The sequence below is a fragment of the Pleurodeles waltl genome, chromosome 10 (genome assembly GCF_031143425.1).
Source record: "Pleurodeles waltl isolate 20211129_DDA chromosome 10, aPleWal1.hap1.20221129, whole genome shotgun sequence".
Lineage (NCBI taxonomy): Eukaryota > Metazoa > Chordata > Amphibia > Caudata > Salamandridae > Pleurodeles > Pleurodeles waltl.
The window spans coordinates 513,657,551-513,673,702 of NC_090449.1; the positions used below are offsets into that span (position 1 = coordinate 513,657,551).

The 16,152-nt window shown below is 45.7% G+C and overlaps 1 protein-coding gene across 2 annotated transcripts in view; it reads right to left on the minus strand.

Moving 5' to 3' along the window:
- Positions 1-1,138: 1,138 nt before the first annotated feature.
- LOC138261688 (uncharacterized) overlaps positions 1,139-16,152 on the minus strand; it is a 165,359-nt gene continuing 150,345 nt past the window's right edge. For both annotated transcript variants that reach the window (XM_069210946.1, XM_069210945.1), the window contains one exon: positions 1,139-1,868. In XM_069210946.1, the coding sequence (XP_069067047.1) occupies positions 1,668-1,868 (201 nt within the window). In that variant the 3' untranslated portion in view covers positions 1,139-1,667. The remainder of the gene's footprint in view (positions 1,869-16,152) is intronic.

Below are 16,152 nucleotides of genomic sequence, written 5' to 3' on the forward strand. Positions count from 1 at the left end.
TCTGCCTAAAAATACTTTTGGTTCAACTCTCCTTCCTCCCTGGCTCTGTCATTTCGTAAACCCTTGTCACTTCTCTCATTTGGACAGCTTCTCAGGAAAGCGGTAATTCCAGAACTGAAGAAATGCAACGAAACATGCATTTATTGAGCTATTTTCATAGTTGTATTTGTAATTTTGTTTTTGTTTATATCGGTTGCCGTTGTTTTTTATGATAATACAATCAACCAGTGGTTCTTAACCTCTTGACTTCTGTGGACCCCCACTTAATCACTACTGTATTCCGGACCCAGCCTAAGCAATATCTTCACAACAATGCACAAGCATGAAAATATACATAATTCAAAATAACATTTTTATGTGAAGAGTGGATCATGTTTTTAAAATGTATTTCTATGTCTATGTTATGACCGCTGTGCAAGACGACGTAGGATGCTACACTGTAGGATCATCACTTCGTCTATTTTGCTTCTAATATATGCTGTCTTTTTGTCAGCGTATACAGGTGCTTCAATTGAGGCCACTAACCGTCAGTACTAGATTTTGTTTGCTTGATTACTATAAATGCACTGCTCACACCACTCAAGCGAAAGATACCAACTTAATTTTTAGCCTCCATTTTCAAATTCAGACACGCCGCTTTCAGAACAATTTAAAATTTAAATTTGCCTTTTTTTTAAATATGTACATATACATTACTAAGCTACTAATATTAATGTATCAAACCAGTCGCGGACCCCTAAGTGTTTGTTGTGGACCCTCGGGGATTTCCGGACCACAGGGTAAGAATCGATCCAGTAGCAAGTGACTGTTTGGGAAAGTAGTCCGTTCCAAGTCTTTTCTTGTTATGTTAATTTACCTAGAAGGGAATACACAAAACAGTGGGGAGAGGACTAAAATTCCGGAATTGATATATCCACTTTTAAAGCTACACAGTCAGTTGTGTGCAAGATTTGATGTAATAAAATTAAGGGTGATACGCTTAATATGCTATCTTGAAATAAGTAGTATTTAGATTGTTAATAGAAACACCAGTTATATGAGCAGGGCGTCCACTAACATTAGTCATTTTGTTATAATTTTACAATTCCCATGGCATGACAGGCAGGCTGACTACAATTATGCGATTATGTAGCTGTGGTGTTTACACATAATTATGAATTTATTGCTCTTTCCATAGATCCACCATCTGCAGCAAAATTTGAAGGTTAGAACAAACAATATTTGGTTGTAGCTGAAAAGGATCAAAATATACCAGAAAAGTGGCAGTGATAGTGCAGTACAGGGCGAGTTCCCTAGCAAAGGCTACCTGGTCACCATTTCATTGCTACTTGAGTGTTCAGGTGTTACCCTGGTACTAAGGAGGTACAAAGCTCACGCAGACAGCTTTAACTGGTGTTAGAGGAACACGACTGTGAAATAATATTGCCGCAATTAACAATTTACCTTATGATGCTACATCATTAAGAAAACCCTGCTACATAATTTGGTCCTCCATTTCTGCATACTTCCATTGGCGCTACTATGCTAATAAGTAAGAGTTTATTGTATGATTCATGAAAACTCAAAAGTTTGACAAACTGTAAGAACATTAAAGCCAGGATTGTGCATGGAAAAATTCTCCCTAAAAAGGCAACTACGACAAAAGTGAAAACTGCGTCCGAACAGCATTATGTTGCACAGGAGTTGGTAAGACTGCATATAACACAAGAGAAACATGCAGGTTGGACAGTGTCTTCAGTAACATTTATCGCCAATTTGTTCAGTGAATTCCTCCGTACGCCAGAATGTTTGTGGTATCCTCTTCCTCTGCGTTGTGTAGCCCTTTTTTCTCTCGATTGCTTCTGCATTCCCGAGTTCACACAAGTAATCTGTGGAGCAGATGAAAAAAGAAAGTGCAAACAACATCAAGTCATGCTTTACTGTATCTGATTGCTGCTTATTGGTGGAGTCAAAAGTTTGGAAACTATAGCATGATACCATTTTTGTTTTTGTCCATTTTTTTAAATGAACACGCTAAACATGCATATTAAGTAAGGACATGCATTCCTTTTCCTTCCAGTAAACCGGAGTGGTTGGAGAACCTCGATTATCTAACGCTCACAGTCCACTTGCCACTACTCTGCTTGGTCAGTGAGTAAAGTTGCATCACTCCCTCAGTCCTTCATTAGCACAACAACAAGCCTTGAGCGCCAGATCAAACCAACTTCCTGCTGCCTTCGTCCATCGTCTTTTATTCTGCGCAATGAAGTCTGGCAAGGTGCGCAGTGCATCGATGTAGCTTATACCAGGTCCAGTTTTCCCTTATTAGTGAAATGTAATCAGTGTTTAGAAGCCAGGCCGTCTAGAGGTAGCTGTAGGCGGAGCAGCCAAGGCTGAACTAGAAGACATGCAAAGCTCTTGCAATACCACTGTAGTCACACAATACTTACACACCAGAAAGACAATACTCAGTGTTACCAAAAATAAAGGTACTTTATTTTAGTGACACAAGGCCAAAAATATCTTAGAGGCTATACTCCCTTAGGAGGTAAGTATTATACATAATATATACACTAGTAACCAAATCAGGTAAGTTAACAGTCATAAAATAGTACAAATAGTGAAAATCACCATAGGTTACAAAGGGTCTAAGGGGAACACAAACCATATACTAAAATAGTGGAATGCAAATGTCGGTTTCCCACCTAGGCAAGAGTAGTGTGGAGGGGGGTGCTGGGAGTGTAAGAAAACACCAAAGGTAAGTAAAGTACCTCACCCCAGAGCCCAGGAAATAAGGAGTAACATATAGCAAGTTTCATCAGGACACACTAGAAGTCTTGATAAAGAATTATGCAAAAACCAAGCAAGACACCAACAATGGGTTTGTTATTGGTTTCCGCCAACAAGCCTTGGCTCACGCAAGAGCGGGAAAAGGTGCTACCTCGGCCCAGGAGGGACCTGGGGGTCTCAGCTCAGATTAAGGAGACAGAGGGGGCTCACAGCACTTCAAAGAGCCCTCAGAAGACGAGACAGCACCCACAGGAGTCCCAGGACATGGGGACAATGGAGTTGCAAATGTATGTAATCGCAGCACTACACAAAGGGGTACCAAGCCGCCGGAGAACAACTCAGGGAGCTGAGCATCGCAGGATAGAGTGCTGGGGACCTGGGCTATGCTGTGCTGGAGAAGCACACAAAAGCCCTAGTAGCTGCAAGACATGTGAAGCACAGGGGTACTGTCTGGCATGGGGAGGCAAGCTCTTACCTCCACCAAATTTGGACAGTTGGACCTTTGGACTGCCAGGGTCACGTTGGTCCATGACCTGTGTTCCAGGATCCATGCTCATCGTCAGGAGAGGGGACCCAGAGTACCGGTCATCGCCACAGAGAGGTGCCCGCTGAAACTGGGAAGGGACTCCTTCACTCCACTGGAGATTCCTTCTGTCCTTCTGGTGCAGGATGAAGACAGGCAGTCCTTGGAGCGTGCATGACCTGGAAACTGTTGCAGTTGCTGGCAGGAGCAGAAGTTACAGAGTTGCAGTAGCCTTCTTGGATACTTTGTTGCAGCTGTAGAGTTCCTGGAGAAGGTCTGCGGTTGTTCTGACAGTAGAAGGTGAAGCAGAGGTTGCAGAGGATTCCTGATAGAGACGTGCATTCCAAATCTGAGGAAACACCCAGAGGGGAGACCCTAAATAGCTCTGAAAGGGGGAATGGTCACCTAACCAGGCAAGCACCTATCAGGAGGGGTCTCTGACATCACCTGCTGGCACTGGCCACTCAGATGCTCCCAGAGTTCCCAGACCATCCTGAAAACAAGATGGCAGAACCCAGGGACACTCTGGAGGAGCTCTGGGCACCACCCCTGGGGTGGTGATGGACAGGGAAGTGGTCACTCGCCTTTCCTTTGTCCAGTTTTGTGCCAGACTGAGGGTCCCTGAACCGGTGTAGACTGGTTTAGGCAAGGAGGGCACCATCTGTGCCCTTCAAAGCATTTCCAGAGGCTCTGGAAAGATACCCCCCATGCCTGTAACACCTATTTCCAAAGGGAGAGGGTGTAACATCCCTGTCCCAAATGAAATGCTTTTTTCTGCGTTCCTGGGATTGGGCTGCCTAAGCCCCAGGAGGGTGGAAGCTTGTCTGTGAGGTGGCATCAGCTGGGCCTGCAGTGGAAACCTCAGAGAGCTGGTTTGGCAGTACCGGGGGGCCATGGTGGAGCCCCCAGGTTGCATGGAATTGGCCTTCCAAGATTGGGGGTACAATTTCCAGTTCCTAGGCACCTCACATGGCCATATTCAGAGTTATCATTGTGAAGCTACAGATATGTATTGACCTATAGGTAGTGCACACTTATAATGGCGTCCTCACACTCACAAAGTCAGGAAAATGGGCCTGGACGATGTGGGAGCACATCTGCTAGGGGAGGGGTGCCTCACACACAGGTACTATACACCTAACCTCCAGGGTCTGCAGGTTAGATATATAGGTGACCTATAAGTGGCCTTGTGTAGTGAAAATGGCCGTGAAATAGTGCTTACCCTATTTCACTCAGGCTGCAATGGCAGTCCTGAAGAAGTGTTTGTGTGAGCTCCTTTTGGGTGGCAAAAGAAATGCTGCAGCCCATAAGGTTCTCCTGGAACCCTAATGCCCTAGATATGGGTACATGGGTACCATATACTAGGGACTTATAAGGGGGTCCAGTATGCCAATGTGGAGTGGAATACTGGGTTGCCAGTATGTAAGTACACATTTGGAATCAGAGAGGGCATAAGCACTGGAGTTCTGGTTAGAAGGACTCCAATGACACAGTGAAGCATACTGACAAACACAGTGAAACAGACAGACAAGTAGACCACAACCTATGAGCACTGGGGTCCTGACTAGCAGGATCCCAGTGACACAGTAAAAAAACACTGACAAACACTGACAAAAAGGCCAAAAATGGGGGTAACCATGATAGAAACAGGCTACTTTCTGACAATTGAAACCTGCTTAAAAACGTGAGCCAAAGGTAAAGGCCATTCCCACACTTATTGATGGCCCTAACAAGTGAACATCAGCCACTTCTAGTCCAGTGTCCAAAAACAGAGGAAGAAGAAGATTACTGACAGGAACTCCTGCCCCTGCTCATGGCCGCTCATCAGTCAGCATGTTGGCTGAGATCTGCCCTACATCGCCAGAAAGGGCACCTTTAATCCTAAATAGGCCAAAGCAAATAGAAATCCTAGCTTATGTGCACATATCTGACAAAGACCTGAGCTTGATGGGGTCACCCTCTAGCACCATTGAGGGAAATAATATCATCCTCCAGCATGTCTCTCCACAGAGATCTCTTAATTTCCCGTGTGGACCACGCCAAGTGAATTCCTCCATAAGATAATCTCTGGATTCTTCTGCCTTATCGCAAGAGTTCTTACAGCGCCCATTCGAGGATAGACAAGAAGGCCCCATTATGCAGCAGCACGTGACTAGAATTTCAGGCCCCAAACACGATTATAATGTCCTGCTTTCTCCAATATAGATCCTACGGCCAAATGAACCTGCACAATCGAATTTCTGTTTTCCAGGGAGTGTACATTTTAAAGGTAGCTCAGAGCTTATCACAGACTCATTCACCAATAAGGACCATAGCAATGAGGCTTCTATCCTTGAACTCGGCCGCAAGGAGGGGACCTCAGCACAGATTTCATCACTTCAGTGGGCCCCCTCGAAGTAGTTAGGATGATGCCCAACGACCAGGGGGCCTCAAATGACATGGGGCACAATGCATTGATGCCGCTGCCTCTATGGGCCCCTTTGTTAAATTCAATGGAGGTGATCTCCTTGGCCCTTTCCTATGACTCAGAAAAACTTGACCTACAAGTCGACATCCTCAGCTCCCTGGCCAATCATGTTGTTGGCATTGATCAAAAGTTGCAAGATCTTAACAACCTTATCAAACGGGTGCAGAAAGACCCTAACACAGTATACCATTCTTGCCAATGTTCCTCTTTTTTGGATCATCTAAAAACGTGACCATCCATTCTGGTTGAAATCTTGGCTGCTGTCAAGCTCTGAAAATCCTCTGTTGCACCAGAACCTGTCACAAAATCTGACAGTGAGAATCTTAAGCAGGCAAACTATGGAGCAAGTCAGCATGGGAGGTTGCAGGACATTTCTGATTAGAAATCAACTCTTGACTCCTGCCATGGTGTTGTGCTGAATGTAGGAAAAGACGATGAGGGGTCCCCTAAACAAGGAAACACAGAGATTCTATTAGAATCTCTGGTCTATAGATGTTCATAGAGTTCCCATTTGAGGTCCCAGGATGGAACCACCAAAAAAGCAAATCCACCTATGACCAAGCGAGAGAGCAAACACCTCAGGAAGGCCAGGAACAAAAAGCAGAATAAAGAAATAACTCCTATACTATTGTCCCTAGGACGCTCACAATCTTCAAAGGAGCACAATGACCCACTGAAATTACGGCTACTCTACCTGCTCTTCCAACAAAAAGAACCACGCACCCTCTTACAATCTAAAGATCTCACATCACCACAGCCCTTCCAAATGGAAAGGTCAGATATGGCTCACGCAACTCCAGACAGTACAGACTGGCCAGTAGACACAGTTCCACTGGCACCCAAGGACTTAAATCTAGAGGACCATAGTAAGGTGCCTCCACGTGACAGCCCAAAGGACCAGGGCAACCGAAAAATGGGCCTTAACCCCAGGCAGACCCCCTTTGTTCAGGTTCAAGTAACAACCCAGCCCCCAGTCCACCTAATGTTCAGTCTTGTAACCTCAGACAAATTCAACATCAGTTTATTTCCCCACGCTACACAGCCTTGGTAGTCTATTCAACCGAAATAGTCACTCCTGAATACACTTGTGACCTGTTAGTAAACAATGGCGCGGAACCGCCAATTTCAGTTTCCACAGACTTTCACTCAGGTCCAAGACAAAGCTCAGCCTTCCGCTTTGGCCAAAGATCAGCTTTCTAACCTCAGCCAAGTCCAGCAGCACACAAATTCCCTCTGCCACGCAGTTTTGGCAAGCTACTCAACCCAGACAGCCATCTCCGAACATCCCCGTGACTTGTCAGTGAACAACGGTATGGAAAAGCTATCTTATCGCCCAGGTAACCCCTTATGGAATCCTGCTTACAGTCACCAGGAGGACCATCAATGGTACAGAGGCAGTTTGGAGGCAGAAACACTGAGGACCAAGATGATTCCCCTCTATAAATCCAGAACAGGGCACAAGATCTTAAATGGGGCTGCCACCTTAAAGCTGACCCTGGCCAATGCCAGTCTCAACCACCTTCAATCAGATCACATTGAGCGTATCCAATTCAAGGCTAATTCAGCATGACCAGGAAGAGAAACAACGGTGGTCACCTGCTCTGATAGTAGGACTGCCACACTAGTATGGCAAAATAGGGACAGTTTTTTAAAGATGGGGCATCGAACTGACAAGGACTGTATCAGAGCCGTATCCTACTCCCCTTCATCCAAAACAGAGTCCATTCACAAGGAGTGACAACCAGAGAACCGGGATGCTAAGGGGAGCAATTGGTGCTTTCGAACCGTCTCCTAATACTCCCCTGAATTTTACGATTCAGCAAACAACAGCTCCAGGTGCACTCAGTTACATGAGGCAAGTATGTTTTGCAAGCGAACCACGTCCCTCGGGAGGGGACAAGATGGCGGTGTGAATCTCAAGCAGCTACAACCCCAGCTTATTAACCCTGTGCTCTTGGAACATAAACGGCCAAAGCAACAAGGTGGAAGAGGAAGATTTCATCAACCATCTGTCAAAATAAGACATAGTGCTGTTGCTGAGAACATGGTCGGAGCAGCTGACTTCCATCAAAGGCTTTAAGAAATACCACCTAGCTGCACAGAAACTAACCAAGGCAGGTAGAGCAGCAGGTGGAATATCAACATGCTTTGGTTCACATCTCTTTTGGCAACATACTCTGATTGATTTGGCCCTTTCATGGGCCCAATGTGTTAAATATACCGCTGTACCTACCTCACACGTAGACCATAAGCCCTGCCTGTTACTGTGCAATGTCTATACACATCCAAACAAAAAAGGCAAAGCAGTGAAACTTGGGGCCATATTTGTACTTTTTGCGTAAAACTGCGTGACGCAGTTTTGCATCAAAAATATTGCTGCTGGCTAACGTCATTTCTTTGCGCCGTGCGGGCCTCAAATGTATACTTTGACACACGTCGGCGCAAACCACAGGTGTGAGTCATTTTTTTTTACTCAAACCAATGCGTCACGTCGTAAAGGAAAACAACGTTCACACGGCAAAAATGACTGTGAGCCGGTTTACGACGTTGCAAACCGGATACAGACTATTTTTTGACGCAATTGCGTCAAAAAGCAGCACAAACACTGCAAAATTTGCTAAGGAGAGCCAAAATGGATCCCAGAGGCTTGCACAGACCCCAGGAAGATGACAACAGACCAGGAACCAGCCAGGAGGACCCACACAAGGCCCAGGATAGGGAGAAGAAGAAAAGAAAGTGTTGCTTCAGTGCAGAGAAGCAGGAAATTCTGGTTAAAGAGGTGACCGAACACCAGCACCAACTGTTTGTCACCTCAAAGTTGCCAATTAGTAGGGGAGAGGCAATATGGCAACAAATTGTTGGCAAGATCAACAGTGTGGCAGAAGTACGGAGAACAGTCATCAAGTGCAAGAAACGCTGGCATGACTGCAAGCGCAGGACCAAGGAAAAGATGGCCAGGAACAGGAAGGCAGCACTGCAAACTGGAGGTGGGCGTCCAGCACCGCAAGTGGCCCTGGACCACATGGAGGAGATGGTGGCAGGCGTCATCCCTGAGGAGATCGTCACAGGGATTCAAGGACAGGACAGCGCAGACTAGCAGGAGACAACACAGATGCACCGTAAGTCGCATGCGGAATTTAAATGCACAAATGTTAACTGTAAGCGGGGGTGGACATACCTACTACACAATGCATGGAAGTCATGATATTCAGGGAGTGGAATGGGTAAAGGGGCATGGCACGGAGGCATGGCCCATTCAGGGGAAACCTGGGGCACAATAGTGGACAACCCCAACAACCTTTGCATGGGGGTATGCTGCCATGCTAAGGATGTTGCAAAGGTAAAGCCAGGCCAGGAGGGCAGGGTACAACGTAAAACTGGCAGCCCGTCTCACATCAGCCAGTGTTCTCCCTACATTAACTAGGGCCCAATTAACAACCTCTGGCCATATCTGCAAGTGGAATGTAACATTGACAACAGTTGCCACTACCACCTCTGTTGTCTGTGCAGGTCAAGTAGCTAATGGCAGTAACGTCCCCATGGATCAAAAACACCCAAATTAGAGGGTTCAGGATGACAACGTTAACAATCCCCTGTAATCAAAACAAATGTTCCAATCCTGTCAAATGTGACTGTCCAAAGTTGCTACAAACATCAGCCATTGTCATAAACATTAGGAGGTACACAGCAACAATGCCATACCCATGCTGCATATGTCAGGGTCCACCCTGTGCCTGGGTCACAATAGCTCCAATGACACCATGCAGCATCCCAAATGTCATACTGCTCAGACAACAGCATTGAGGGGGAGGACTCATGTAACTGGTTACAGAAATACACCTGCACAGTCAGAGGAGGAAATGGAACACTGCTAGGACTATCAGTGCAATCCAATGTAGCACACATTTCCCAACATCAGCAGTACACATTACCAATGCTGACATCCATATTGTGCCATAATAATGCTGTACATAGTATATGCTAGATATCAACAACATATGAAAGATCAGAGACTGGGGCATTTCCAGACTGTTAAGTGTGGTGCTAGTGCCATCAGAACACCCACAGCCAGTGAAGAGCCTCACCATGAGAATGGAAGTGGACGGAGGGTTGAGTAGGACAAGAAGGTGGCAATTCACAATTTGGTCTGAACCAACACCTAGAGGATGTGATGCTGACATGGCCACAAACTGACCACAATACATGTGACATGCAGGTGGGGCATAGGCCTGGGAGAATGCTATTAGGAAAGACAATAACAATGAACAGGAACCAAGATCACAATGTGAAAATATTCGTAAGGCAGGCATGTCACATTACAAATCCCACGAACACAGACACACTAATTGTACCATATCTCATTGCAGAGGACGATGGCTCTCCTGCGGATTTGCCTGTCCAGGACTACCCTGATGCCATGGATGACAAGCTGACAGATATCAGCCAGTAGACCCTCCAAGAGGTCCTTGGAACCCTCCAGACCCCACCTTCAGTCACAAAGAGGAGCACAGAACTAGCAGCCATCACAGTGGACCCACCCACCACCCCAATTGTACGACCTGCCAGCTCCAACACAGCTGAGGACTCTGACGTCACTGGCACCAGCTTTGAGAGAACTGTAGTTGGAGTACAGCGGGAGCCGGCCAAGGAGGTGCGGGTGGGGATGCAAAATATGGCAGCCAGCCTAGAGGGGGTGCGTTCGTGCATGATGTCAACTGAAGAACAGGCAGCAGCTATGCAAGGGCGAACAACAATCTTGCAGGAACTTGAAAAAAGGTTGAAGGAAATCAGCAAATCTGTAATAGAGTTGACCCAACACCTACAACAACAATACTGTCAACGCGTGCATGAATGCAATATTGAACCCCTCAGGGCCGACCTGGCTGCCTACCACTGTGATGTGTCTGTTATCCTTAAGAACCAGCAGCTCCTCCGTGCTGTAGTGCTGCCCTTAAGAGCCCCACAGTCAGCAGCTACCGGGATGTCTGACTCCACATCTTCAACCACTGAGGTGTGTGTTGCTCCTTCACAACCACCACCACCAAGGGCAGAGGAGACAACACACACATCAGAAGATGAAGACGTGGAGCAGATCACCTTCACCCGTAAGAGTACCCGGTAGCACTAGTCCCTGCCACATGGCCACCTATTACCAAGGTCCTGTGCTGTGTAACATGCCAGTCTTGCAACAACTGTACTCAAGCACTGTTCTTCAACCCACTGTTTATCTTGTCACCCTGCCCTGTGATTGTCTCTCACTACCTCATTGGCAAATCCTGCCCCTCTGCACTGTCTGACACTTCACCCCAGCATGTCCAATGACATGTCCTTTTGCACTTGTGTAGGATCACAATGGAAGATGTCACACTAATGGACTCACAATCATGGACAATGTACAAATAACACTATAGCACTTTAAAATAAATAGCACTTACACAACAACTTTGTCTCTGTGTAATGTGACACATCAACCGTGATGGCCATCAGTGATGTTTACCTCAGGTCAATGATTATTGATTGTCAATACACCTGACCTGAACAAATCTTGACTGATAACTATGCCCAGTGGTCTTGATTGTACCATCATCTGCCCTCCCTGATGGTTATTTTCTAGGAAAATATAAACTATACACCATAATTCTGTGTTGGACAGAAAAACGCTTCCTCAACGGATGTCTAAACCAGAAAATAGTGCCTTCAATTTTTACTGAAAGTCAAAACTTACGTATGTGACATTTGCCCCAATTTTTAGCTAACACACAACATACAGCATGAATGGATGTGTATGAGTTTCCATAGGAATAAGCCACCGGGCTAAACATTGTAACAAATGATAGGTGTGAGTTATGTATACCATACTACACGAGAGCATACTACCACTCACCTTATAAGGATTCGCTTGGACATCAGTCTGCAGGCAGACGTAACACAGTGTCCCCAATACCAAATCTGTTATCAAAGTATGTGACATTGAAAACATACATCACAAAATAAACACACTTTGGGATCCTTAGTAACCTTGAGTGGTGGGTGCAATGGATGGCCGAATCTTAGCTAAGTAGCTGTGGTGTAGCTGGCAATGTAACAGCTCAGTTGGGATATGGTTGCAGCATGGGACACAAAAGCTAATACAAAAGAGACACTGTTCACTCATGGCAAGGCCCTGATCTACATGCATTTGACACATACTGTAAAAGGTTACCTAGATATTTATTAAACAGTAAAAACAGAATCTAAAACCAGGGGAAACACCTTACCTAACCAAAACTACTCTAACGACACATTACCCACAAATGTCCCTAACTAACCTAAGCTAAACTTACTTATCACATTTAACTAAATGATCTAAACATCAACCCCTCACCCCCTTATAAGACGGGACACATGGAGGACCACATATACTAACCTAAACACATGGGCCCATATTTATACTTTTTGACGCTAAACTGCGCTAACGCAGTTTAGCGTCAAAAAAATTTGCGCCGTCTAACGCCATTCTGAAGCGCCATGCGGGCGCCGTATTTATGGAATGGCGTTAGCCGGCGCAAGCAGACCGGCACTGCCTGGTGTGCGTGGAAAAAAACCACGTACACCAGGCAGCGCCGGCGTTGGGCAAAAATGACGTTAGGGCGTCTTAAAATGGGGCAAGTCAGGTTGAGGCAAAAAAATCGTCTTAACCCGACTTGCGCCATTTTTTAACGACGCCCATCCCCCATCAACATGACTCCTATCATTGTAAAGATAGGAGTCATGCCCCCTTGCCCAATGGCCATGCCCAGGGGACTTCTGTCCCCTGGGCATGGTCATTGGGCATAGTGGCATGTAGGGGGGCACAAATCAGGCCCCCCTATGCCAAAAAAAATTATTAAAAAAAAAAAAAAAAATACTTACCTGAACTTACCTGAATGTCCCTGGGGTGGGTCCCTCCAGCCTTGGGTGTCCTCCTGGGGTGGCCAAGGGTGGCAGGGGGGGTCCCTGGGGTCAGGGGAGGGCACTCTGGGCTCATTTTGAGCCCACTTGTCCCTTAACGCCATGCCTGACCCAGGCGTTAAAAAGCGGCGCAAATGCGCCGTTTTTAGCCACGCCCACTCCCGGGCGTCTCTTTTGCCCGGGAGTATAAATACCACGTAAAGGCCTGGGAGTCATTTTTTAGACGGGAACGCCTCCCTTGCATATCATTAACGCAAGGAAGGGGTTCACGCTAAAAAATGACGCACATTCCGGGAACTTTGGCGCTAGACGCCTCTAACGCCATAGTATAAATATGGCGTTAGTTGGCGTTAGTTTAGCGTCGAATTTGCGTCGAAAAAAACGACGCAAATTCGGCGCAAACGGAGTATAAATACGGCCCATACTATCTTATTTTTTTGTTTTTTTTCATGAATCTGTTTATTAGCATTTTATCATAACATTACATTACATTCGTAAGTCACTGATATTTGAACATAATGCATAGTGTGGTCTCACTGACACTAAAAGTCATTTCGCCAGATGATAACATAATGGTGCAATATACTATGCAACGTAATCAATAATAGCACAAACTTGTCAACTCGCCATTTGAACCGTTTACAGAGCAGGCCTAACAGCACATTCTCGTCTAGGATATCCCACTGATGCCAGTATGGTTTACAGCTGCGCCGGAAAGAATAATGAGCCGACAAGAAGCGTTTGGTGAGTGCGTCACTTGACAGGACCCAACAGTGCATTATTACTCTCATCACAGAGTGTGCGGTTGAAGTATAGGCAGATGCTATAAACTTTTTATAAACTAACCGCATAAACAAAAAGAAAACAACAGTTACTGACATCCATACAATTATTTCCTATACAATCACTTCCCAATCGGGCTGAGTGCTAGTCTACATCTGTCCGGCATGCCAGTGGAGGGGCTGGGCCGGGCGTCAAGTCCAGTAAACTGTGCCCTTTTTTCCTCCAGCCCTACATCAAAGTCCGCTGGCTCATACACACACTCCCCCAAACACATACTATCTTATACTAAACAAATAGACATTTTTTTTATAAAAAAAAGATTTTTAATTTTGTTTTTAAGCACCAAAACCCCAACATAGTCCCCACCCACGCACCCACACACATAATAAAAAACAGTTGTAAAAAGTATGATACCCCCAGCCACTACTACTAACTAAACTAACAGCCTATGCTAACCTAACAGTAAGCCCCCTAAACCCACTAATTTAAATAACCATGAAAGAGGAGGGACTGGAGGGAATCATGGCTGAGTATAAGCCTACAAGTTGGCCCACCACAGGGTCTTTTTGATGGCACGCACCCTCTGATTCACTTGTGCCACCTCCTGCTGCAGTCTGGTCATTTTACGCAACACACGGTCCAAGTTCCGTTGCATCTGGTTAAAAGCTGCAGGGTATGTGACTGCAGCAGGGATGGTCTGGATGCCAGTTGAGGAAGTATGGGCCCTTGTCGGTGCCATGTCTGTAGGCTGAGGTGCAGGTGGTGCTGTGACAGGTCCTGGAGCTGTCATTGTTGATGATCCAGCAAAGGTCCCTGCTAATGTTGGTGCCACCTGGGTGGTAGTGGTGGTGCTGGTGGCTGTGGTGGACACGGAAGGGCCCCCTTGGGGAAATGCCCTCCACACTCCGGAGGCACTTTCATGGCGATAACACCTTGCCATGTTGCGGAACCCAGACTCCACATCTAGAATGTGGCGGTAACGCATTGCCCTGAGCTGAAACTCTCGAATCTGGATGGGAGTCATATTGGCAGCTGTTAAGACAAATAGAAAACCAAACATTAGGTACTTGATTGTGTGAAATGGCTCAAGAAGTAAATCAGACAATACATCTAATGTACCTGAAACAGCCCGTATAATCATACAGATCACTGATTGTCCCTGCGGCAGTACATGCCAAGCCAGCCTACAAATGTCCTATCATCAAACAGCACATCAAAACCCTAAAAGATGGGTAACAACTGGAATGACTTTGGCATCATTGTTCAGCCACTTATCAGGTAAAAATCATGCTGCAAATCCTCCACCACTGACAGGCCAACAAATTACTATGTTCTGGATTATAATCTAGGGCCACAAGATCTGCGAGTTGTAAATGGAATTGCCAGTATAGAATGCAGGTGCTAATTACGAGTGGGTATCCTAGGTTTGGGCAAGTGATTTACAGATTTACATGTCTGTGTACTAAACTTGGATCATCAGTCCTAGGTAAACTATTCACAACCCTACGCCTGTGCCGGGGGGCGGGTGAACAAGCAACTAATAATTTCTAACAACAAGGACACCCAGGTAGCATTGAAAAGCTGTACATGGGTTTGGCCAGCACACCACAGGTAAGGAGGACGTCCAACTAGGATACACCCAAACCTTGGACAATCTCATCAAAACTTATCTGTGGAAATGCAGACCATTGTCAACATAATTTCCTACCAGTAACCCATTACTTACCACCAACAGATAGATGCAAGCACACCTCTGGCCATGAAATGTATGCACACCTAGGCCATTGTACTCAAGTGCCTCATACTCATAGCACAACATGTGGAGCTACATGCTGCTAGGAAGTTAAACATACAGTCAAACATGTTAATTAGTGAATAGGGAAGCTGAAGTCTGTGGGTAAGACTTTAGCATCCCTATTCTGGGAGAATCAGGGTCTGACTGGCTGACTAAATTACTAATATAGTCCATTGCTACATTTTCTGATTTCAAGTTTTATCCACATGACTCATCCCTATTCACATTGCCGTGCCTACAGGAACGACCTACAATCCCAAATTATGACAAAACGCTATTGATTGGCCAACTCAAAGATGGGGAAAAAATGATACTCCACTCAAGGAACAAAACAGATCATTGACCAGCGCATCACACCCTGCTATGTGTCTAACACACAGGAGTCGATCACACATCATCAGCAAACACAACACAGAACAGAAATATCAATATTTACTGGAGGTGTCTGGGTCCGCAAATCGAGCCATCTCTCCGATAGTGTAGGGTGCAGGTCCACCTGTAAGGCATGGAAGGGAGAAATGTGCTCAATGTCTGTGCACTGTACAACACTTCCAAATACAAATATTATGTGTAATATTAACTCAGAAAGTCAATCCTTTCAGACATGATGATACTGCATCCTACATACCACTGCAAACATTTACAGACCTTGGGACTAGAGTGAGTGAGACACACATATCTGCACACATGCAGTGGCCCTAACTATCATGTGGTGGCAAACGTGCTCCTTCATTAGTTAGCAGACAAATTCATGGAGTATATTCCTCTCACCATGTGTATCCATGAGAGGCATGCAAAGCCACTTTCCGTGAGGACTGCAATACCAGTCACCCAGACATTGTGACTAAGACCAATTTAAGACACACAGGTACAATGTACAGAGGG